The following is a 25,645-nucleotide window of genomic DNA, read 5'->3' on the forward strand; positions in this document are numbered from 1 at the left end:
TTTAACTGAGGTGTGATGGTGGTGCAGCGTTTTGAAAGGCTGTGAATGTAGTGAGCGTGCGCCTAAACCCCCAGGGTCCCCTGTGCTGAACGCCTGGGGGGCTCTCTCCTTCACACAGCCTGCTCCCTGACACACTGAGCTGGTTCTGAGGGATCACACAGCTGTCTTAAATGCAGCTCTGTCTTTGCATACTTTGCCCACACGGTTTTGTCTTTCTTTACACAGTCAGCAATTTGTCAATATACCTTGTTTATTCTCGGTGATTGACAGTTTGAATTAGTTTTACTTTAGAATGGGGGGGGGGGCAGTTTCTTTTTCTGTTGGTAGCATGAATGTCTGTCATTCTCCTTTTATCATTGAAATTGGAGTTTACCTTTTACAAGCCTGAGTGGAATGTATTTGTTTTTCAAGTGATTATTAGCATCCTCCTCGGCTGCCGTCTCCGGCTGATGAAATGAGCACATCAAACGTTGCTCTGTGCTAACGAAGCCGTGCAGGCTGGATGGCTGGCTGCCTCCTGCCTCTTACTGTAAGGCACCTGCTGAAGTGACAGACTGGCAACAAAGGGTCCCTCGCCGTCAGTACCGCTGTAGAGTGGGTAGGACAATGGAGCAGAGAGGTGGCCTGGGCTTTTAGCCGCGTGCCAACTCGTGTCCAAAGCACACAGGAGCGACGGAGCACGAAGGGGAGGAGGTGGGGAGGAGGAGAAGAGCAAGGCACATGGATAAAGAGGAGGAGAGTGGCTGACACCTGCTTGTGCTTGAGCTCTTTCCTCAATGGTGAACATCTTTAGACAGTGATGGAAAATGAAAACAAGATGCGCGGGTATACAAACGCACAGGTGTGCGTGCGTGGGGAGACGCACAAACAGGAAGACAGAGGAGAGTCCCGCGTTGTTAATGGGATTACTGGGTCATGGAGGTGGGATGAAAGTGTGTTATGTAGAGGCTGCAGTAGGTGAAAAGCAGAGCGCTGGATTGTGGGGAAATAAATCAGATTAGGCCTCACATGAAGCCCGGCTAACCGTGCTGTGCTCTTTACTTCTGCAGTGAAATAATCATGAGGCTATAAAAATCTGAAGGTGAAAAATGTAAAGCGTGACTATAAATAGTCAGCAAGCCACATTATGGATCGCCGGCCTTCGTAGCGTCTCGGTGGACCAACGCGCAGTTCTTTGTCTTAATTTCCTTTTTTAAATATTATTTTTCTGTCCTCGCTCCACCAGTGAGAGGGTGGAGGTTTGTAACAGCATTACAAGCACACTTTTCTACGTATAAGAAATGAGGATTATTATTATTATGGTTGTTATTTATTATTTTTTCCATCAATGGCTCGTAGATGTGAAACGGAGCTTAAACCTCTGCTTGTTCTTGAACAGCGAGTCCTGTCTGGGGTCGGTGTTGTTGTTTGGGTCTGTTGCCTGCTTTTGTCACCAGATATGAGGAAATGGAAATTTCTAGATAGAGGGAACATGTAATCTGTTTGGCTGCCTTTTTTCCACAGTTTTCCTTTTATCACACTGTTGATTTTTTTTAGGACAATCTAATGTCCTAACTTCATTTTTTTATTCCATCGAGTCTTGGACTGTCTTGCTCGAAGACCTCAAAGCCCGGCTCACACGCTGAGGTATAATTGGTCTTCTACCCCTCTCTGTCTGTCTCTCAGCTCACGGTCCAATGAACACGAGTGCCTGCACATTTGTGCTAATGATTTTGAATAGTGATTAAAATGAATTGGAAAGTGTGCTGCTTCTGTAGTATCTGGACCCCTCCATCATTAGTGGCTCTCTTCCTCTTCTCCTCTTTCTGTGTCATCACTGTTAGTGTAGCAGGGGTTTTGAGAAGAGGCCCGGGGTGGGCTTTCATGAGCGCAGACTCAAAGGTTTCTCCATTTCTTGTAATCATGGACACCACTCTTCCAGCACTTTCGCTGTCGTCTTCTGGCTCCTCAAAGGTGCCTTTGATTCTCTCACATCGTGCACTCGGGCCAGATAGTGTCACGTTATATTTTTCCTCTTTACCCCCCCCCCAATCGCTTTCCTCTTCTCCTTAAACCCGAGGTCATCGGTTTGCGTTCGTATTTATTGTCCTGGGATGGAGAGCTGATTGTGCACTCTGCTCTTTGAGACTGCTAAATTTCAGGACCCTTCCCCTTCACTTTTTCCTTCATCCCTCCTCCATCCCAGTTTGCCTTGATCCACCTTTTTATAATCATCTCCCTCCCTTTAGCTCTCTTTGTTTTCGCTGTTCTCCTGTTTTAAATGATTTATGCAGAAAGGAGGAAATGAGGATTAAAGAGGAGCTGAAGCCAGTGCCAGTGTCTGTGGCACACACAGACTCTTTCAGGACCACGAGCACATCAGGGCTAACAAGCTGCTTTTTTCTGTCTGCTGGCAGTTTTCATAGTTTTGCATCTGTCCCTCTCTTTCCTGCACAATCCCGGCTTTATCCCTACTCAGTTTTCCAACTTACACTCAGCTTCTTCCCATTTGAATGAAGATGTGCTTTTTCTTATCAAGGTTGGGAAAGTTGTTGTCAACTATGGTACAGAAGCTTTCTCTCAGCCTTTTGGTAAATGGTTTACATGGTTCACTGTTCAAACAAACTCCTTTTGCACAGTTTTGCACGATTCTTCGAGAAGGTCAAACTAGGGCTGAGCGATATGGCCTAAAATCCATATTGTGGTATAATTTGAAGCATGTGCAGTAACGATATACATCGCAAAATATTATTTTCTTCTGTATATACATGTCAAAATGACTGAGCAGTATAGCATGCCATTTTAAAAACATTTACTGTGCAAAACTTTTCTTAAAAATTTGTAAAATTACAAAATTTTTCAAATAATTTTTAAGATGTAACAGATCTTTTTCCAAACAATGTAACACAAAATTCTTAAATACCAAACAAAAATGAAGATAAATGTGCAAACGCTATATCTTTATGGGTGTGTGGCGGTCTGCCACGATTAGTCGACTAGTCACGATTACGTCGACTATCAAAATCGTTGACGACTGATTTAATAGTCGACGCGTCGTTTGAAGCTTTGTAAGATCCCAAAAGACGCAGGAATAAGTAGTAGGATTTAAGAGTGTAATAACGGACTGAAACAGGAGATGGCAGCACTGCATGTACAAGGATGCCAGCTGCCGTTAAACCCCGAAGAAGAAGAAGCTGTGTCCCAGAATTCATAGCGCAGCCCAGCTCAGTTTCCAACAATGGCGGCAGCTAGTTAGTTTTAATATTACTCTTATTATTCTTTCTGGGTCACAAAATAAACGTTTAACATATTTTCAGGCGAGAATGTAGCTGTGTAAACCTCAAATATCTGCTCAGTTTATCAAGACACCACATATTTTCAAAAGCGCTCCGACGTTTTCGGAGACGTCTGTTACCCACTAGCTCGATAGCTAGCCGGGGGCTAGGTCACTAGAGCCGTGAGAACACCGGACTCCCGGCAAATCGTTTTCAAACCCACCGCTGTCTTTCGCTACTCAGGTTAAACATGATATATGAGTCACTTAGATAACTTAAAAATGTTATTGTTTGGCTTTTTTTAGTATTTTATTTGTTCCTGAGTAAATCGGTTTGGCTGAGATTAAAGTTATAGTTTTTACACAGCTGAATAAAAGCAGACAGCTGATTATCAGAAGTGTGAGATGCTGGAGAATTTACTCCGGTGTCCTGTTATATTTTAGATAGCAAGGAGTTTATTAAACTCCACCGAAACAATCTGCAGATTTCATTAAAATGTAATAAACTATCATCTTGTCTTTATTTTTAGTTAGTACATACCTTAAACACTTAAAGCTGTAAGCTAATGATAGTTATATAAGAGCAGATGCTGCTGGTGCAATAAGCTGTACGTTTTACGTTGAATGGATGATGATCTGATTAGTCGACTAATCGCAAAAATAATCGGTGACTAGTCGACTATCAAAATAATCGTTTGTGGCAGCCCTAGTTTGTAGACGGGTTAAAAGTAGGCTGGGGCAGATCTCTGCCCCCTCTGAGCTTCCATGCTGACCATTCTTCAAGCTCCAAAATTCAGCCATGTTCGTTGACACAAAGAGTCCAAAGCTTTAAAAACCTGAGTGGATTCATTGTTTTTCTCTTGAAATGAACGACCTTCTTCTTGGAGCTGTGTTGATGCCACCAGGCCAATCCATGACTGATAGTGTTCCTGTTTGTCTGCTTGTTTATTTGTTTCTTCTTTCTTTGTCCTGTACAGGTGTGTGTTACTGCACTGCCAACGTGTTTGGGATCATTGTCATGCTGAAGCCTTCCCAATTAAACACCTGCCAGATGGCATTGCATGGTGGATCAAAATTTCCACCATATAATCCCATCTGGTACTTTCTGCGTTGATAATTCCATAAATTTTTGACAAGATCCCAACACCACTGGCTGAAATCCTGATTTTCAGTCCAGTTCTTCTGTAATTTAGCAAAGCTTTGCCCTTTTTTCTTGTTTCCTTTCCTTAAGAATGGCTTCATGACAGCTGCCTTTCCACTGAAACCTCGCTAATGAGTGAAAATTTGTTAAAAACCAGCCAGAGGACAGAGGAAAACTTTGAAAGATATTTAGAAATCTATTGCTCAAGACAAGCGTAGGAATAAAAGAAGCTAAATATAAGGAAACGAGGCATGGCTCAAGACTATTTCACAGCAGTGTGAAAGCAGGAAACGGGGCTAAAGATGCAAAAAACAAAATCAACAAAAACAAGATTTGAGATGGGAATAAAAAAAAAAAAGGCAAATTAACAAATCTGTTGTGTGCTGGAAGTGTGAGAACAAATAAAACTGTTCAGTCCGCCTCGCTCTGTTTTTCCTTTCTCCTCTTTCGTATAATTACCTCGGTGTGATGGGCCCACTGTGAGAATGCTGGGCTGGAGTCTCACATTAGATGGAACGCAGTCAGAAAACAGTGTTTGTTTTCATTGAGTGGTCGGTGGTCTGCATGGAGACGTCGGTCTTTCGGATGGACTCACGGCGTCTCAGAAACAACATGTTTGTGTCCATTTACATTTCATAGACGATTTATAGTGGTGAAAATGTTTGTGCAGAAATAATTGTAATGAAGTCAGCCTGACAGAATATCAGTGTAAAAGGAAGATCTGTGAAAAATAAGGAAACGATAATAAAAGTAAAACTCTTATTCCAGGCAAACACCAGTCGTATGTGTGTCTACACATTTAGCATAAAATGGCTCTGCTTGTCTGTCCTGTTGTGTATTTGCAGCTGTCTCTCACCAAAGGTCCAAATGTGACTCTGACATGCATCTATGAATAGGTAGGGGATTTAGCTTTTAGCTGTTACCAGAAAGGCAGCCACCATTTCTCACCCGCATGACAGAAATGCAAGCAAGAGTGGCACATTGAGCTTCCATGTGTTTTGAAAGTCAGGAATTCCTGTCTGTGGTGAGCAACCTTTCGGGGATATCGAGACAGCGAGAGGAACAGTTAAGAGGAATGTGTGATGAAAGGGATTTAAGGTCAGCGTGATGAAGCCGGTTGTGTTTTTGCGCAGTCACTGCTACAAGGTTTGCGTATTTTCCCCTGTTTACGCCTCCTGATCGAGTTAGATTTGTTAATTGTGTTGTTTCCTTGTGTGTGTTAATCTAACGTGGCAGTCTTAATTGATCTTGTTAACGTGGGATGTAGGAGGCGAAAGAACGTCCTCTGATGCCCTGCGGTTATTTTGATACTCAGGCGGTTAGAAACAAGATGGTTAGGGAGCGAAGGAAGGGTGCCAGCCTCAATCTAACACAACGCGGGGCTGAAGTGCAAAGAATCACGGCAACAGCCGCGAAGGCCAGCCGGGTGGGTGACTCGAAAGTCCACTGTGACCGCAAAATCCAAATGTCACGACACACAGCTCGTTCAAACTAAGAGGCCCCGACTTCACCTGGTATTAAAATATCCTGTAATAGCTGAAAGCTCTTGAGTGATGATATACTGATACTGATTTTAAAGTGTGGGTGATAGATGCACAGATCAACAGCCTTTCAGGAACTCTTCACACGATGCTCGAACATTTCGCTTGTGCAAAATTAATATGGCACAACAAATGTTCGTTGGATATTAATATTGGTATTTGTTCTGGGTCAATATTAGGGCTGCCACGATTAGTCGACTAGTCACGATTACGTCGACTATCAAAATCGTCGACGACTAATTTAATAGTCGACGCGTCGTTTGAAGCTTTGTAAGATCCCAAAAGACGCAGGAATAAGTAGTAGGATTTAAGAGTGTAATAACGGACTGAAACAGAAGATGGCAGCACTGCATGTACAAGGATGCCAGCTGCCGTTAAACCCCGAAGAAGAAGAAGCTGTGTCCCAGAATTCACAGCGCGGCTCAGCGCAGTTTCCAACAATGGCGGCAGCTAGTTAGTTTTAATATTACTCTTATTATTCTTTCTGGGTCACAAAATAAACGTTTAACATATTTTCAGGCGAGAATGTAGCTGTGTAAACCTCAAATATCTGCTCAGTTTATCAAGACACCACATATTTTCAAAAGCGCTCCGACGTTTTCGGAGACGTCTGTTACCCACTAGCTCGATAGCTAGCCGGGGGCAAGGCTCACTAGAGCCGTGAGAACACCGGACTCCCGGCAAATCGTTTTTAAACCCACCGCCGTCTTTCGCTACTCAGGTTAAACATACATAAGTCACTTAGAGAACTTAAAAATGTTATTGTTTGGCTTTTTTTTTTTTTTTTTGTATTTTATTTGTTCCTGAGTAGGGATGGGTATTGATAAGATTTTCACGATTCCGATTCCATTTTCGATTCTGTTTAACGATTCGATCCTTTATCGATTCTCTTATCGATTCTTTTTAAAAAAGGAGAGCACTAAGGTCGATTAGCTTAGAACTTTGTTTTATATCTTCTCTTTGAACAAGATAGAAATTTAGGAGTAACATGGCCTTACAAACCCAGCAGTGAGATCTTAAGAGATCCAGCCTACGGCTCTTCAATGGGGCGTCACAGGGTCCCCAGGAAAAAAAATTGTAAATGTAAAATAATAAAATAAATATTCTTCTGTAGCAATAACAAAGTATAACGTAAATTATTCTGTAGCAATTACACAAGAATATCCAGTAATGTCCCTGCCTACAATTAAACACATTCACTTACTGAAAATCATCTGCTGTGGCAAATGGCTGCAAGCCTTTGACCACAAACTGAGTCACTGCTCGGTGACATTCGTCTATCCTGGCCTGAAAGGAGACGCTACCGGCAGACTGCAGCGAGAACTGCCAGCATCTGAGCCAGACTCTGTCTCTCTCATCATGGTCACCTAAATGCACAGTAATGGCAGGTTTTGTAATAAGGCAGATCACGCTAACATAATATGCACTGTTAGTTGATTATTTACCTGCCGCATTAACGGGAGAGGACGTGCAAACGTTACCGCTGCTGCTGGGTTGAGATTCACGAGTCCGGAGCGAATTAAAATCACGACATTCATTTAAGGTCATCGCGTGTTTTGTGAGCAAATGCTTTTGCATATTCGTAGTGTTTCCTCCCTTAAATGAAATATCTACTTTGCAAGTATTGCAAGTTGCCCTGTTGTCATCCGTTCTCGTAAAGTATAACCAAACTTTTGAGCGTTTGAGCCGCCGTGTTTCCTGCCAGGTAAATGACGCTCCGCAACGTGGTGACGTCATTCGGGGCGACTGGAATCGATAAGGGAATCGTTTGCAAAAATGGCAAACAATTCCAAGGAATTGAAACAGTGGGAACCGGTTCTCAACAAGAACCGGGTTTTGATACCCATCCCTACTCCTGAGTAAATCGGTTTGGCTGAGATTAAAGTTACAGTTTTTACACAGCTGAATAAATGTCTGATAGTTTGTAAATTTAATAAACTATCATCTTGTCTTTATTTTTAGTTAGCACAGACCTTAAACACTTAAAGCTGTAAGCTAATGATAGTTATATAAGAGCAGATGCTGCTGGTGCAATAAGCTGTACTTTTACGTTGAATGGATGATGATCTGATTAGTCGACTAATCGCAAAAATAATCGGTGACTAGTCGACTATCAAAATAATCGTTTGTGGCAGCCCTAGTCAATATTCTGATACCAATCAAAAAGAGCAACATATGATGTAGGGCTGATGTACTGGTGCGGCCTGAGGCTCTGTCCAGATGTTCATGGGTATCTTAGTAAATGTAGCCTTTTCTCTGTTTTGTTAACGCTCTGTTAGGACCTCCAGGGTGATTTTCACCTCCTTTTGACTTTTTCAAACGACCTTGAGTGCGTCTGTCTGTTTAACATATTGGTGCTGCACGTTTGTGGCTTGAAATGTTGATGGTCGGCTCAGACATTTAAGGGGACATTCAAACAACCTTTCCAGGTGTTTATAAAAACCACCACAGCTGTTTGTTTTCAAAAATATTTTTTCTCCAGCAGGTTTATTAATGAGTCAGGATCATTTAGCGTTTAACGCTGTTCTGCATTTAAAAATGTCAACCTTATTAATAAATGATCATTAACCATTACATAAGTAAAGAGAATCATATTGCCACTATAGCCGATGTAAATCCATTGGAAACGGGGTTGAGTAAATAATTTTGTGATCTTCCAAACTTACACGAACATCAAGAAAAAGCTAATCTGTGATTTTAGCACAGCAATAATTGCAAATGATGTGTTTGCTCAAAGTGCATAGACACACATAAAAATATTAAACTGCCCAAAGAATCTGTGTGTCAACCTATTAATCAGATATAGGGTTAGGTAGCTATATAATTGCTCTATTGATCAGATGATTGATTGATATACACACAGAGACTGCTTTTCAGTGTTATTCTCATCTACATTACACCGGCACATTTTAATTGGCCCAGGGAGGCTCAATGCAACAGAGACAAGAGACTGTGACCAATACACGAGTGACACACCAACAGATCTGCAAACCGGCTATAGAGGAAAAACATGCAAATGGCCCACTGTGAAGTGTGCTTTCTTTCCCTCCTGTGTGGAACTTTTCTTTTTACTTGTGTGTGTGTGTGTGTGTGTGTGCGCGCGTGCGTGTCTGCTTGAGTGCTATTCCTGTGAATAAGTCCCTAAGATGACAAAACCATGGTTGAGTTGTAATTCCTGGTATTTCTTTTATCCTCTGTTCCCAATCATCAGTCATTTGTTTCCTATCAACGAGCAGTCGGCATGAGTGCACGTGTGTGTGCACGTGTGTGTGCACGTGTGTGTGCACGCTTGTCCTTGGCTACGTTTTTGTGATGCTGAAAACATACAAATATCTCACCTCATGTGTTGCTTCGTGGATGGCACACGGTTTGTGTTAACCAGGCGGGTATCTCGTGTAAATCACAAGTAATTCTGTGTTAATTTTGAAACGGTGAGTGTAGACTGGAATCATAAGCTAATTTCAAGTGTGAATATAATTGTGCATCGTAATTTTTAAAGCTGTAAATTATTCATTCAGGTGATTTTTTTCTATTATTGCATTGTCTGCGATGATGAGGCAAGCAACTTGTTGTGCTGCTCAGGCAAGTAGCTTCCTTCTAAGCCACATGCCAGGACGTGCAATTAAAGAAAAACATGACATATACACATACTGCGCCTCCTCACCCTGGAGTGACTTACATTTTCTCGGAAAAGAGAAAATAAAGTGGAATTGCTTAAACCAGTAACTGGTGTAACCTGCAATTCCCAGGAAAGGTTCCTTGGGAGAATGCCAAGCAGCTTTATCTCTGCCGAAGCTCGGCCACGGCGCAACTCGAGAGGGACCCAGACAAAGAGTATCATATCCAAAGACGTGACCTAGGTTTCAGCTCTGCTGAAACTCAACACCGGCAACCGTCACTCCTTAGTTTGATGCTGCAGAACGAACATTGCTCCACATTTGAATACAATTTAATCGTACTGTTGAAGGGAAATGATCGACTTTTGTTTCACCTGATGATCAGCGTTGCATCGTCTAACCGTGAGTCCTGTTTTGTTTGTGTGATTCGCAGAGGTGTACGGGATCAAGCTCCTAACACCATGGATATGGACACGCAGCCACAAGGACAGCAAGCAGCTGTGCCAGTGTTTCAACCCCAGGTAACCCCACACACAGACTGCAACACCAGTCAGAAGGACTTAGGATCTGAAGTAGGATGCAGACTAAGAAAAAAAATGGAATTACTCAGCCTGGGCATCCTGTGGTCAGCACCTGTCTTAGCCTTTATTTAACAGATGTGTTCAATGCCGTTTAGTTTGATTATAGATTGAAGAGTGATGGGAAATTCCTTCATCTGTTGTATTCCTCCTAATTCCTGTTTTAAACTGTAAATATTTCATGCTCATCTCTTCTCTCTGCATCAATCAAGATGCGTCTTTCAGCCTGATCTTCATTCAGACCTCTGTAGCCTGTGTAAGACAGACAGTGGATGAATGTTGAGTTGTTACTATTGATCAGAGATCTGGAGGCTGCCGGAGCCCGGCCTCCTCGCAAGCCTCTTTCGGTTCGATACAACTCAAGTTTGCTCTGTGCAGATCAGGCCGTTGTTGGATTTTAATATCGTTTTCCAACTTCAGGTGCATTGATTTCTTTACAGAAGGATGTTTTTGCCTCCATAAGTATTGAATAGACTTTAAACAAAGAAGATCATCCATATGCCCCTGAGTAAACGTGGAATCTTTTTGAGAAAGGAGCACTAAAAATAGGCTCCGTACTCGTTGTTGTTTTTGTTTCATTTTTTTATCTATTTATTTTTTCAATGCGTATGCAAGGGCACGGCAACATTAACACTGGAACTGCCAAGGGGCTTGATTATTCTGAGATTTGTAATTGCAAAATTAAGGATAATTGGGTTGCACACAGAAGAAAGTCAGATAAAAGCTCTAATAATTAATTTGACTTAGGCAACCGTCCCCCCACGCATACGCACACATACAGTAGATCTCCAGCTGATCTCCCAGCAGTTCGTTACGTGTTGTTGTTCAGTCTTAATGATCTCTTTCTCTCTCGCTCTGTGTTGTTCAATCTATTTCCAGCAGTTTACATCAGTGTTCATTCTAGGCTCACCTCTTTCGCTTAGGTACTCGGGAGCACGGTGAACTTTCCATATTGCATCATTTTTTCAGTCTCACAGAACATGTTTGAACCGATTCCACATTCAGCGGAAGATGGAGTCAGATTATGCAGATGACTGTCTAACCAGCATCCAGATGGGTGTCTTTCAACAAGTCCTGCATCCGTTTCACAGTTTTCCTAAGGTTCAGTCTACTCGGCAGCAAAGGGAGAAAAAACCCCTACCAGCCTCTTCCTGGAGAAATCTGAATTGTATATGTGATGAAGGATATTCTGTATCACTTGCAATATAATTTCTCTTGGTCCCGGAGGTATGATGCATATGCATTAGTTAAACGAGATGAGCTGGTAAGATGTGCATTTTTAATGGTGCATTTGCTCTTGAGTGAGTGGGAGGGTTAGTGGGGACCCCCCCCACCCTCCACCGCCATCCCCCCGGAGTTTGATCGTCACTGCAGAGTTTGACAGACACAGATCTGTCTGTAAGCGCTGAGACAAGGTGGTGTGGAAGGAGAAGAAGAAGCACCTTTGGGGTGAATCCTGCCGGTTTGACTGCCTGCCTGGCTCGCTGGCTGACTGACTGAGGATGAATATTGCATGGTGCCTTCTCAAGGGGGCTGGTGACTGGTGAGAGTGGGAGTCGCTCCCCCCCCTTCACCGCAGGGCTGCTAGTTGCCGTGTCTGTCTCTTCTTGTATTCTTGGCTGTCTTATCGTATATCCGTCTCTGTGTGTTTTGGACTACAGCCGAGCTAATTCCACATATTTTGTAAACACTGTTTTCATGTGAAAATGACGTCTGTCCTCAGCACAGTCTGATAGTATTTTGGTCGAGATCTCTTGAGACCGTATTTCTTCCTGTTTATCCTGTTTTGAGATTAAACTGACATTACTGATGACAAAGCTCTGCGTCACAGCCAACATCTGGACAGTGGTGAGAAAGAAAGTGTATTCATGGAGTCTTGGATTAAACATCTGGAGAGCTTAGCTGATAATTTAGTTATTTTAATATATGCACTTTTTATTTTTTCATTGCTGTTTATAAATATCATGTTAACAAGTTTTGGTTTTATAATTGTGAACTGGTCTTGTTCTACTTTTTCACTGGTGTCCGCTTCGTAGGTCATTTTCTCTTTCTTCCTTTTTTGCCTTTGATTTTTCTGGCGTTAACTGTTAAGTCTCCACATCCACAACAAATAGACGTGCACCCACTGATTATTAACTCTGGAGTCTATTTATGAAAACCTCTGCTGTCTAAAAAGCTGTTCACAGCAGGATAGCATGCCAGAGCAGAGTGACGAGCTTTCAACTTTAGCCTTCCTCGTACGTCTGTGCCCCGAGTTTCTCTTTCCCGGCGTCTGCGTGCCTCTCGGTCTCTCTCCATGTGAGACATCACCTCTCTGCTGCCGCTGGCCTTTCTGTGGCAGCCGTCGGCACTGCTGGGCTGTCACGTCGGCCCTCTCTTCTCTGCTGCTTGTCCCCCACTGCCCCCCACCCTATCTTTATCCCGTCTTCCCGTTCCCTCTTCCACTCTCCATGTGTCTTGTCAGTTGTGTTTGGCAACGGTGTCATTATCGGGCAGCCCATATCACACCTCCTCCAATGAGCTGTCTGTCTGCTCCCCGTCTGTCTCTCGCTCTACTTTCCTCTCTCCTTTTCAGTCCCCCTGCTAGCTCGTGGTGGCTGTGTGTCACCTTTATACCCGAGACATTCTGTCCCTCACCGACGTTACCCATAATGCCTTGTGCAGCTGCCACTTTATCTTCATGTCCTGCAGCTTGTCCTCAAGCTGGAATAATGTGAATGATGTGAGCGTGCTGTGAGAGTTGACCAGTATGTTTTATTTTATTTTATTTTTTAAACAACAACACTGATATTGCTGATTATCAGTAATTGGGGACACTAAAAGACAATATTTGGAAACATTTACAGTTAAAAATCTTTGGGCCAAAATTTAGAAGAGCTCAAAACTTAGTTTCAGTTATTTAAATAACAACAACAGCCGAGACATTTAAAGTCAGGCTGCTTTTTTTATTGATAACTACTGTAGTAATATTATGAACTAATTGCAAAAATAGCCTATTTATGATTACACTGCTGTCTGTGGTTACATTGTAGTCACTGTGGACCCAGATGATGATGATGATGATGATGTGCAGTAGCACTAAATGAACATTTAAAAACATTTACCAGTTCTTTAAGTTTTTACTTGGATCTGAAGTTGTTCTATTTTGACGAGTTAATTTTCTTCTTTGTAAAGCACCTCACCCGTCTCTCCTGTGCACACCTTCCCCTTCGCTCGTCATCGACTGAAGCACCGGGTGGGAGACGTGATAAAAGAGCCTTTTCCCAAATGTGGTGACATTATGCTCTGTTTTTATTTTTAACGTCCATCCTAAAGTGAGAAATATCCTCTTTCTGTTTCCTCTCATCTGATGATGACTGTGAGCGATCGGTGTAGCCGCGTGACGCACAAATGTAGTCCAGCCGCGAGCCTCTGTGCGCGCCCGTGTGTGTCCACATGTGTCGCTGTTACAGGTGTTTGTTGTATGTGGAGGTACAACATCAAGCTATGGCTTTGCACATTTAATTAATAATGAATCTCAGCATAATGACAAAATTTTTCAGTGCATCACTGGGGAAATGGGATCAAAATTGCCGTGATCGCCCAGCTGTCGCCATCCCTGACATCGTCGTCCGTCAGCACAACCCCGACACAGACTACCCAAAACAAACACACATTCAATGACCTCCTTTATCTGCACAGACCCATGTTTATACGACAGTATGGGAAAAGTGTTTGACACTTTAGGCACCGGAAAGCTCCCGCCATCGAAATGTTTCTGTTCGGACAAAGTCGTAGCCTGGCGCTACGGAGAAGTGGAGCGTGAAGAGGACATTCAGAGTTCAGCAGAAAGAGTTGCATTAACTTGCAACATGTTGAGGTCACAGGCTGTGGATTCATTATGTGACTATAACAGCTCATTATCTCACAGAGGACTGGCGACCGCTAACGTCCAACATTCCTGTAATAGTGGATTAGTGCTGACAGTTAGTGTGGCCCGGGCTGTCAGGTGCAACATTCAGGACAGGTTTGGACCGTGATGGTCAGTCTGTGACTCATGTGATCCCATTTTGCACCAATAAAAATAAAATGGTAACAGACTTAGAAAAGATGTTGGGGACAAAAAGATAACATTGTATCTATCACACTATTTGTTAATATTAAACATATTGCAAAGTGTTTAAAATTGCAGTAATGGGTGCTGCTTTACCTCAGTGGTTGAGGAGGCGACCACAAGCCGTAGAGCCAAATGCATCGTCTTCCACGACTCCCAGCTATTCGGTCTCCTCTTCAACATAACTGTCGAAAAAAGGATTCCCACCTTTACTTTCACTGCAGACTCGTGACCTGCAACCTTTCACAGAGTGTGTGGGTCAGACATTGATCGAGAGCGGTGACTGCAGATGGAAAGAGGCAGTTGCATCAGAGCCATTTTTAATTTATTTCATCAGAAGTTTTATAAATAAGAGCGGAAGCTACTGAATCACAACTTCAACAGATAGCCAGGCTGTCAGTGTGACTGCTACACTTCATGATACAAAACATATATAGGAGAGAAACCTGTAAGTATATATTTTGAATGAGATGGTAACAGTATGTGTTGGATTATTGATATGTGAACTATTATTGATATAGTTCTGGGTATGGGTAAGACGACACGGCCTCCACATGCAAAAACATTTTGGGATAATGATTTTTCAGTGTTTTATTTCTTTTTTGCTCTTCATGTGGGTCCAAGCTGGAAAAGCACAATTTGGATTGTGATTGCGATACAAACATTTAAATTCAGGATGTACCATGTGTGTCTAAACAACAGCAGGATAAAGTGGTTGCATAACCATCAACACATTTTCAGGTCGACTGTCAGAGGTGGGTCATATGGGTTCAAAATTAAATCGCCATAATCGTATTTTTGACCACATGGAAGGAAAATGCTAAAAATTTTATTTTTTATTTATTTTTTTTTTTTTTATTTTTTTGAAAATTTTTTATTAATGCTTGCAGCTTGCAAGCAGCAGCATTTATAAGTGCATGTAAATCCATGACACACTTCCTAATTCAAAGAGTGCCTGCATGGAAATTATAGTACAGTAGTCCTAAGACAGCATTATATCCAGCGGCACACAATAAGTCAAGTGTAAACAGAAAAGTAGTTTTACCTGGAAATTTGACATAGAAATGTAACTTTTCAACACTTTATCATTTCTTTAGTTTACTCGATGGTGTGTTAGCCCAAAGCGGCTAAACAAGTTTGTCGTTTCCATGTTGAGCAAGAACAATTTTCTTGCATATTTTGCAAAGTGCTCAGCTTTTCAGGAGGCAGTTTGCTTTCTAAGCACTAAATTGTCACCGGAGGCTTTTGCTCTCAGACATGCCTGGCCCTGAGCCGTTGCTGTGACGTTGTGTAGTGAGGTTTTTATATGTACAACTTTCCATCCAGTATTATTGCAGCTCCGGTCACATACCAATGTTTCATTGACATAATATTGGTCAGTTTTTTAGATTTAGTGTTAACAGTAAGAGAGGGATGGAGATAAATTCATTTCCCACTTCCAGGATAAACCCGCCTCGACGTTTCAGGTAAACGGGTGAAATTTCATAAACACGTAACCTGATTGTTATTGCTTTTTAAAATGATTTCTTTTTCAACGTGAATTAATATGTGTAAAAAGAATAATGGGGACAGTTTTTTTTAATGTGGTACTTATATTAACTTAGCAGTTGCACCATTTGCATTAGAAAAACAAAAATGGACAGTGCTCAGGCGCGGTCGGGGCTCGGTTCAGTCGACTGGTCTCGGCATTCTCTGGCAGATGTTGCACACAAACGCATAAATATAAATGCGAGCCCTGACTAACAACCACGTTTGTGTTTGAGGTCATGATATTTGTCCGTCACATGAACAGTCAGATTTAGATCCTTCCAAATCCTCTCCCGTTTTTGGCCGGACCGTGACCTCTGCGTCACTCAGGGACGTTCCTCTGTGACTTCCTTTGTAGGTGTGCGTGCGTGTGTGCGTGGCCTTGTCTTTCAGCTGGGAGCTCCTGATTGTGTGACACCCATGTGCGGCAGATGAGACGGCCTGTCAGTCAGCTGTGGCCCGGCTGCCCTTTGAAGGCCAGGCCAGGGGGCGAAGAGGTGCCGCAAATGGCCTGTGAAGTTTACATACACTGCCCACTGCTAAACAGATTAGCTCTAATGAAGTGTCTAATGTCGGGGGCACTGGCTGACATAATCCTGCCTGGCAGCCTGGCCCCTTGGCTGCCAGAAAAGCCGCCCTCCCTCCAGCCCTCTCTTCCGCCCTCGCATGGCCTCTGCTGCCACCCAGGGCGACTCCACACGGGGAGGTGCCCACTGTTAATCACGCTGGACAGTGTGCGATCTGACATGCAAATGTAGGTCATTGCATATGTAAATGTGTGATTACGAGGCTGGCATGCCAGGACACATTAGCAAGACTGTGCTCTCAGCAGGCGGTTGTCACAGCGCTTTAGAGGCTCATGCTAACATTTGTCAAGCTACCACGCAGCGAATGAAAGCAATGCCCTCTTGTCCTCCCAGCTCCATCCTTTGCTCTCTCTCCCTCCCCTTATTGCTCTCTCTCCCTCTCTGTCCATCCCACTGCAACTTTGCATCAGTGCTTCTGTCACATTATGCGAAATCATCCCCCAATATGGTTGCATTTTCAGCGCAACACACCTTGGAGATAATAATGAGTATGTATAGGTTTAATTTCACTAACTCTCCATAAAATGTATGGATATAGATCTTTCTGTCAGATGTCAGTGTTTTCTGTGTTGTCGTAGTGAATCCTCGTAGTCCCTCCTTTAGACGTACGGTTGTGTTGAAGGGTTTGTTCTGGATTGTGGAAGAGTGCATCATCGGTGAGTCCTGACAGCTCGGGATGACTGCGGTGTCATGCTGAAAAATGCACACACCTCAGCGGTGTTAATTGGGCAGGGCATTTGATTGGCTCGCGCCTCTTCCTTTGGCTGTCAGCTGCGGAAAAACATTGAAACGCATGAATCGGTGCCCCCCCCCCAAAAAAAAAAGAAAAAAATAAATCATCCATTCTAGTGTTAACAATCCAGTTTGATATTGTGCTTCTCATCATTGTCTGAATTTCATGTCTTTTTATTCTTATTTTACTTGTTTTTTTGCAGAAATGTTATGATTTTTGGCCTTTTGAATAAATTATTTCAGGTCATTTCTTTCTGATATATTCGTTGGCTTTAAGTGTTTTTTATTTTAACGATACCTCGTGCCTCTCTCAGGTGAGTCAGCTGTATCGTGTATGTTTTTCAGTGGGTGCCCACTGTAACTTTGTGTAGAGCGAACAGCTGTAATGACACACCCTTCCTGTGTGTTTTAGCACCCAGCAGATTCATTTTTGACCCTCTCCACCTTTTTATTTCCCTCCCCTCGGTCCTAGGTCACTCGCCCCCTGAGCTGCTCCCACAGCAGCACTTTTGACATGCAGCATTCTGATATCTGTCACCTTGTGTTTGTTCCTGCTGACGCCTTTTACAAGTTTACCAAAAGGCTGGAAAGGTCACACAGCACGCTATGTGTATTATTCACACATTATATCCAAGGGGCTCATTCTGGTTTATTTTTGAGTGTTTTTAATTGCGGAGGTGAGTGACTCAGTAGGTACAATCACTCACGCAGTGAGGAGAGGTGTGGAGTACTTTGTTCTGTGGCCCAGTGCCAGACTGTCAGTGATGGGACTCGACAGATGAAGGGAGAGGATTTCGCGGGTGCCGTTTGATCAAACACACAAACAGAAAAAACACTTGGATTAAATAATATGAAGCCTATATTTACGTGACTATTTCCCGTCCTCATTGGAAAATAGTTAACTCACCTTTGCTCTGCTCTGTTTTTGCTACAGAACAGCGTGTTAGCCTCCCTAGATGTTGCAAGGTGTAAGTGCACGGTCTAATACAATATCATGTTACTGTAGTAATAAAGCGTTACATTTGGCGACATGATACCGTTTTGCTACCTGCAAAAAGTTGAATTGATTAAATGAAGCATGTAATGTGGCAGATCTCCAGGGGATCTGTGCGTACGCGTGTAAATAACAGAAAGCAAAGATTATCCTTAGTTAACAGTCTTCAGTGTGACTCTGTGAATGATCGTCCTTGAAGACCTTTATGAGCATCTTTGGCAGCGTCTAACCCACATCCTCCAGCCCTCGTCTTTTTTATCTTTCAGTTTCAGTCTTTATTGCTAATATATATTGTAATATATCTATATCACTAAAGCACTTCTGGATGGATGCAAACTGCATTTCGTTGCCCTGTACCTGTGCATGTGCAATGACAATAAAGTTGAATTCTATTCTATTCTATTCTATTCTAATGCACAGATGGTTTCACCTCAGTGACAAACTAGTGGCAACAGCAAAAATCCTGCAAACACTTTGTTTTTTATTTCTTTTTCTCTTCTACAGAGAAAGAGAGAGTGTGTGCACGTGTTCATGGACTGATATATGCATGCGTGAGTAGTTACTAGTTGCATTTTTCCTGTTTCCTCCAGAAACCGTTGCAGCCAGATATGGGCCATAATTCACTGGCTAACTTCCAGATTGAGAAGAAGATTGGACGCGGCCAGTTCAGCGAGGTGTACCGAGCGAGGTATCTGCTGGACAACACGTCTGTGGCCCTGAAGAAAATTCAGGTGAGGAGCGTAAAAGCAGCGACACATTTAGCCCGAGTTAAATCTGTCACGAGGCCAATGCTAATATATTCACACCAGCGGGTGTTTCGGTCCTTGAAGTTCACATAGAGCATTTACAGTAGTAGAAGCTCACATAGAAATACTGCTGCTGTTTCTGGGCAAACACAGCTTGGTCACACTCGCTGAGTTCGACTTGTCACTAGGGATGGGTACCGGTATCCGGTGCTATGATGGCACCGGTTCTGACATAAACGGTAGTAACCAGACTGAAAAGCAGCGCACATTTCGGTGCTTTTTTCAGTGCTTTTTTTTCCTGAGCTGTGATACACTTTGGATTCTAGCCAATCATTTTACGTTTCTGAGGATAGTAGGCGGGGCCAGGTACGTCCGTTCTTTTAGAGCAGAGCTACAGATTAAAATGCCCAAGGCGAAGCGGTCAAAAGTCTGGCTGTACTTCACAGCAAAATATGCAAACTCAGCAGCCTGCAACAAGTGCTTTAAGCTGATACTGTGATACTGTCAAAGGAGGTAACACCTCGAATCTGATGAAACGCCTGGCGACGCATAGCGTTTTTTTTTTAAAGCCAAGAAATGCGCCGTATTTGATAGCTTGCTGCGAGACCTCACACCGAGCACATCTACTGCGGGTGTGGTGCCTGTTATCGGACCCGGAGTTAGCAACATCCCCCAAAAACCCGAAGAGGAGAGTCCTGGCCCCTAGCCCTGCCAGTGTAGCAGAAATGATGAGGATGAGGATGCAGCAGCAGCCGTTCTTCTCTGCGTGAGTAGCTTCATGTTGTTCGTGTGTAATTTACGTTGAGTAGGCTAACCACGTTATTACATTAATGCATGTAAGGTGAACTAGCAAACATCATCATAGCTACATGCGGCTGTCTTCTTGTTTGATGGCAGATGCTCCCTTCACCCTGGCCAAAAAGGCTAAAATGACCAAAGAAAAAGTGGAAAACAGCTGAACATGAGAGGTTTTTGGACAAAGTTTGTGTTTTTTCCATTGATTAAGCTGCTTCCAGCCAAGAGTGATACCATATATGCCCCATAGCTGCAGAAAAGGCTAACATTGTTATCTTTTTACAAAAAAAACAGCTGAACATGAGAGGTTTTTGGACAAAGTTTGTGTTCTCCATTCTTTAAGCACCAGTTTGAGCACCGTTTAAGCACCGGCACCGTTTCAAAAGTACCGGTTTGGCACCGGTATCGGATAAAACCTAAACGATACCCATCCCTACTTGTCACTATGTAGAGAAATTAAAGAGAATGTAATTGTGATTGTGTTAGTGCCGCCAGAGCGGTCAGCATATTCAACAAAGTCACATTTGTGAGTTATTGGCCTGTGAAGTGCAGTTTGACTCACAGTGTGACGCTGCACTTGTGTGTATCTGCACTGGCAGTATCTGTGGTATTCACTGCCTTCTACACTCGCACACATTGATAAGAGGACACGTTGTGTACACACACACACACACACACACACGCCTCAGATATACGGGCTTGTTACTCAGATGTGAAACACCTGTAGACACTCCAGCGCCACCCTCTAGATAACAGTAACCATGTTCTCTGTTTAGTGTTTTTTTCCACCCTTAGTTTTCTACATCTCTCCATCTTACATTTTTTGAATATGTCATAACACCTCCTCTCTGTCCTCTCTCACCCTCTCTCTCTCTCCCCTTTTGATCTCTTGATAGATATTCGACTTGATGGATGCCAAAGCTCGGCAAGATTGCATCAAAGAGATAGATCTCCTTAAGGTAAAGAACCAGAGAAGAGGGAGACGGCGCCATGCGCTGCGCTCTGTTCTCTTAAGGTGCCTCAGCTGAGACCTTCTACCACATGAAAACAATTGATCTGCACCAGACGGCGTGGATCTGCGTGCTGTGTGTGCGTGCGTTTCCTCGGATTGTTACAAATGCAGAGGGGTGTTGGAGCATTTGTGCACACGAGTGAGAATGTGAATAAGTATGTGTGTGTGTGTATTGCTTTCTCCTTGAGCGTGTGTGTGTGCGTGTGTGTGTGTGCAGAGGTACAGCAGTGTTAAATCCCCCCAGGCACACATCGGCTCCTTTTTAATGCCAAAACTATTGTGTTTTTTTGTGTTGTTGTTTTTTAACAATCTTTTTGTAATGTTTAAAACCAGCCAACAGTGCATCAGCATGGAGATGTAGCAGCGTCTCTCATGTGTCTCCTCACTTTGCTTAATTTAGCTTTGCTGTTTTTTCTTTGTGCAATGAAGTTTTTGTGCTTATTAAACCACCTTTAACATGTGTCAGCAGGCTGCTCTTAAGCACTAATGAACAAACTAACGACAGCTCCGATGTCTTTCCTGTCTGAGAGATCCTAGATGTGTGTCAGAATCCTGCCTGTGTTATCTGACTGTGCGTGTGTGTGTGTGTGTGTGTGTGTACAGTTCTGGCAGCCCTATCTGTAGCTTTCCTTCACGGACGCGTGTGCACTGCAGGCAGTTTGGGCTCATATGTACGCTCAGACGTACACATTAGACAGAAACACAAAACACAACCAATTAGTTTGTGCCACTCAGACTTCATTGGAGCTCCCGGGGCTTTTTGGGCCAATCAAAGACAACGATACTCTGGTGCAGACGAGACCAGGCTGTAATCTGAGTAGCAGACTGTTGAGTCGATGGCAGAAGACAGCAGGGTTTTCCTGTTTGTAGTTCTGACCTCCTAAAAGGGGTCAGGACAGAGTTAAACGTTACACTGACCCCCGTGACCGTGTCTCTCATTTCCTGTATGCAACGCCTACATTTCCCTTCATTTCTGCATTTCGTCCCTTTAATCGTCTTTGAACCTATAGGATTTATTTCTCCTGTCTCGGCTGCTTTTGCTTTTTTTGATTTTCCATTTTCTCCTTCACTGCCTTGTTTCCTTCATCCATTTTCTTTCCTTCTTTTTATGCTACGAGCTGATTCTTGGTAAACATGGAGCTGTGCCTGGCCCCGGCTGCCCAGCCAGCCTGATAATAAAGGACTGAGTGAGAGAGAGAGTCCTTCTCCCTTATCCTCCACTAGACAGGCCAACAGGAGACAGAGCCAAATCAGAATAATGAGAGGCACACTGGCATGGTTCGACTGGAGTGACGCACAGTCGCCCATGATCACGCACGCACACGCACGCACGCACGCACGCACGCACACACGCACACGCACACACACACGCGCACACACACACGCGCACACACACACACACACACACACACACACACACACACACACACACACACACACACTCTGTTGAGACCTTTCAACAGTATGTCTGTTTGTTTGTTTGTCTGTCTGTGTTTGTGTCTGCTCATTCATCTGTTATTTCTTGCTGTGGCATGATGACTTCGACTCGAGAATCTCACTTCTCCTTCTGTCCTTTTGTCTAAATTTTTCCTGATGGGAATGTTGGTTGTAGGAAGAGCCAGCGCTCTGCCGCTCTGATGATTTCACCATTCTTGAAATCTAAGAACGGCGTATTCCTCTTACTTACGGTTACTGTCTTGGGTCGTAGTCTGATTAATTGTCTTCCCTAATGAGCAGTGAAAGGCTGTTATGATGTCAGGTTTTTTCCTGTGTTTTGTTTGATATCTATCAGATTGTACTGTTGGTGGACAGTTCAGTGGAGGACATGTTATCAAACCTCACGTTTAATTCTCTACCATGTCGTGATCCAATAAGGCAAAGGCAGCTGAAGCACTTGTGCTATACGGTGCCATATTTGAACAATATGCCCGGGTCCATGTTTTGTTAATAAAACGAGCTACAGCTTTAAAATCAGTTTTATCTTGTTCTCTATACGAGCAATAATATATTCTTTAAACATTAATATGTACTTTAAATGTGTTTCATTATGTGCGTTTAATCCATCCTCCTTCTAACAAGCTAAAGTGGATTATTTTTACATTCGGTGACGTGGAAAACACGTTAGCGGAACGCAAACTATTCCTTTCTGCCGGAGAGGCCGAGTAAACGCCGATTCACATCTAAACGAACTGATTCCATTCCTACCAGCTGCTTTCCTGTTGGCATCTAATTTCATTTATAATTACGCTGTTACTTAATTTGCTAGCATGCTTAATTTTGTGCCATCACGTTACATTAGTCAGTGTCTCGTTCTTCTTTGGAGCACATCACCAGCTCAACAAATATCTCACATCGAGTCGTGCATGATTAAGTAATTACACACACCGGTGGGTCTCAGCCAGCATGTGTAATTACATAATCATGCGAGACTCTATGCGATATTTCCCAACGAATGGCTGTTGTATTGCAGTAAGGTCCCATCCATCATTTACATAAACATCTGCATGCGAACATATCTGTATCCTTCGCCTGGGGTTGAAGTTGTGGGAGAGGAGCGGGGCGAGGAGGGGAGGGAGAACTTGTCATCGCTCTTCGGCTGTGCTACAGCGTGGAGCCGTGCAGAACTGCCACTCCGAGCCAAAAATACATCTGGCGAGAGAGGACAAGGGAGGGAGAAGGAAAGATGGAGACATGAGGAAGGGAATGGGAGAACAAATGAGAGAGGGGAATGTGGAAGGATGCAGAGCTGGAGTGGAGAGTATAGCGTACTGTACTGTACTGTGCTCCTCTCAGCATCATCCAGAGCATGAACATTTCTTTAATCACAGCACAGAAAGCAGAGCGGAGGACGCGTGTCACACCACTCCGTCTGCTCGCATCACCGCCACGACTCTTCGCACAGCACCGCCGCTTCCCTTTCCCTCCCCCTCTGCTCCAACTCGGCTCACCGTACCGCTCTCCTGTTCTTTCTTCCTCCCTCACCTTTGTTCTCGTTCCCTAGCTCCTCACCTTGCCCTGTCTCCATCATCCGCCTTGCTTGTCTGTGTCACTGTGTCATTTGCTCGTTCCTCTTCACTGCTCCTCCCCCCTCCCCCCTTTCCCTCTTCTTGCTCTGGATGGATTGAAACTTTTTGTTTACTACAAGGAATGCTGTTCCTGCCTTATTGACCAACCAACAGGAAGGAATCTCAGCTGCAGCAGAGGCTGGGATGCTTGTTTTTCAGACTGCCAGCCGTGTCAGCCTGTCAGGCGTGTGTGTGTGTGTGTGTGTGTGTGTGTGTGTGTGTGTGTGTGTCTGTCTCACACATGAGTTGTTGTCATCAGAGACAGGGGGCTGTTGTGACATGTCAGCCAGCTTTGTCACACTTGGGGACTAAACCTTCTCATTAGGTCCACATGTATGAATCCCATGTACGGTTTAAACAGTCCTGTTTTAATTGGTGGTCAAAGTTCATGACACAAACCTGCGTTTGTTACGGTCAGGCTCATTTTATATAAATGGTGTAATAAGTTTGCAAGACGCCTGAGGAATGTGACCATGTCGGTTCTTAATGTGACAAGTGTCACCAGCAAGTCTTATTTTTGCTTTTTATGCTTCCTGAATGACACGTCTGCCTCTTTCTTTTCCCCCTGTCAGCAATTGAACCATCCCAATGTGATAAAATACCACGCGTCTTTTATTGAGGACAATGAGCTGAACATAGTACTGGAGCTAGCAGATGCTGGAGACCTCTCTCGTATGATCAAGGTAAGAAAGTCTTTACAGCAGCTGCACGTCTAAGACAGCAGGAAGAACAGCTGATTTGCGAAATATTTTGAACATTCAGCCCAGGAGCTGTTAAGGACACAAGCAGTGTGGTTCTTCAGATGCAGCAAAAATCCTGTAGTTTTATTTTTCACGAGGGAGTGATGGTGCCAGCGCTGATTGTTTGTAGTTTTTTGGTTTTAAACGACTTTACTCGACCCGAGTCACAAATACAGCATCGACTCTTCACAGCGGTTTTTATAATTAGGAGCAGTTTCACCTTAAAGGTACAGTAATAGGATATTGTACTTTTAAATATACACTGATTAGTGTTTAGTTATATCTTCCAATAACTATTTGTGTTCTTATAAACTTAAAAATACTGTATTTTTCGGCCCATAAGGCGCACCAGATTACAAGGCACATTAAGTGAAACAAGCGTTAGCGTTCATCCTCCAGCTTCACTGTTTATGCTATGCTAACATAGCTGCGTCGCTAGCCGTAGCACATCATTATATACCAGCTAGCCCAACTTCAGTAACCCTACAAACGTCACTGCTGTTTAGTTTTCTGTCTTCATTTATGTTGGAAGTGACAGCAGAGCTGTACGTTTGAATTTTTCAGAAATCTCTCAGTCAGAACATGCTACATCATGTTTAGGTGGAAGCTAGCGAGCTAACTTCCTGCTAACTTCTAACTCAGTTAAATTTAATAAATTCTGTTTTCATGGATGCCTGGATGTTAAACTTCATTGTTACACCTGGTAAAGCAGCAACGCTGACGATTTTATTAAAGATGAAAGAATTTAAACAGTTTTTAACTCTCAGTGATGCTGCAGTGTTCGTTTGACTTTGGGACCTGAAACGGACGGAGTTTAGGACCCAGATGACTCCACGAGGCTCCTGACTACGGTAGCTGTAATGCTCCAACAGTCCATCAGGCGCTGCGGCTTCGTAGCTACCAAAGTCGTACTAAAACATTTTTGATTTTTGTCTGAGCGCCGTGTAGCACATAAAATCGGTTCGAGGTCAGTAAACACAACCAGAATTCATACATAAGGCACACTGACGATTTTTGAGATAATTAAAGATTTTAAGTGCACCTTATAGTGCGGAGAATACGGTACACATGAGTGGCGCTGACTGTTGCCCTGTCATCTTAAATACAGTGGCTGAGATGGACAACGGTGCGTTTTAATTTAAAGATCATAAATGGGTGTTTCAAACTATATGTGACCATTTAACAGTTGTGCAGGTATTTATTTCATTTTGAAAGAGAGCGTTT

The 25,645-nt window shown here is 43.3% G+C and overlaps 1 protein-coding gene across 2 annotated transcripts in view; it reads left to right on the forward strand.

Moving 5' to 3' along the window:
* The window catches only part of nek7 (NIMA-related kinase 7), a 64,122-nt gene that overhangs the window by 14,203 nt on the left and 24,274 nt on the right, over positions 1-25,645 (forward strand). The window contains exons 1-5 of one of the 2 annotated variants that reach the window (XM_084909325.1): positions 375-779; positions 9,986-10,073; positions 18,654-18,794; positions 20,501-20,563; positions 24,254-24,364. In XM_084909325.1, the coding sequence (XP_084765451.1) occupies positions 10,014-10,073; positions 18,654-18,794; positions 20,501-20,563; positions 24,254-24,364 (375 nt within the window). In that variant the 5' untranslated portion in view covers positions 375-779; positions 9,986-10,013. Of the gene's footprint in view, positions 1-374; positions 780-9,985; positions 10,074-18,653; positions 18,795-20,500; positions 20,564-24,253; positions 24,365-25,645 lie in introns of those variants that run through there. The other variant, XM_084909324.1, reaches the window with a different exon arrangement.

This window comes from Perissodus microlepis, chromosome 17, assembly GCF_051167445.1.
Source record: "Perissodus microlepis isolate ML-2025 ecotype Zambia chromosome 17, ASM5116744v1, whole genome shotgun sequence".
In the NCBI taxonomy this organism is placed as follows: domain Eukaryota; kingdom Metazoa; phylum Chordata; class Actinopteri; order Cichliformes; family Cichlidae; genus Perissodus; species Perissodus microlepis.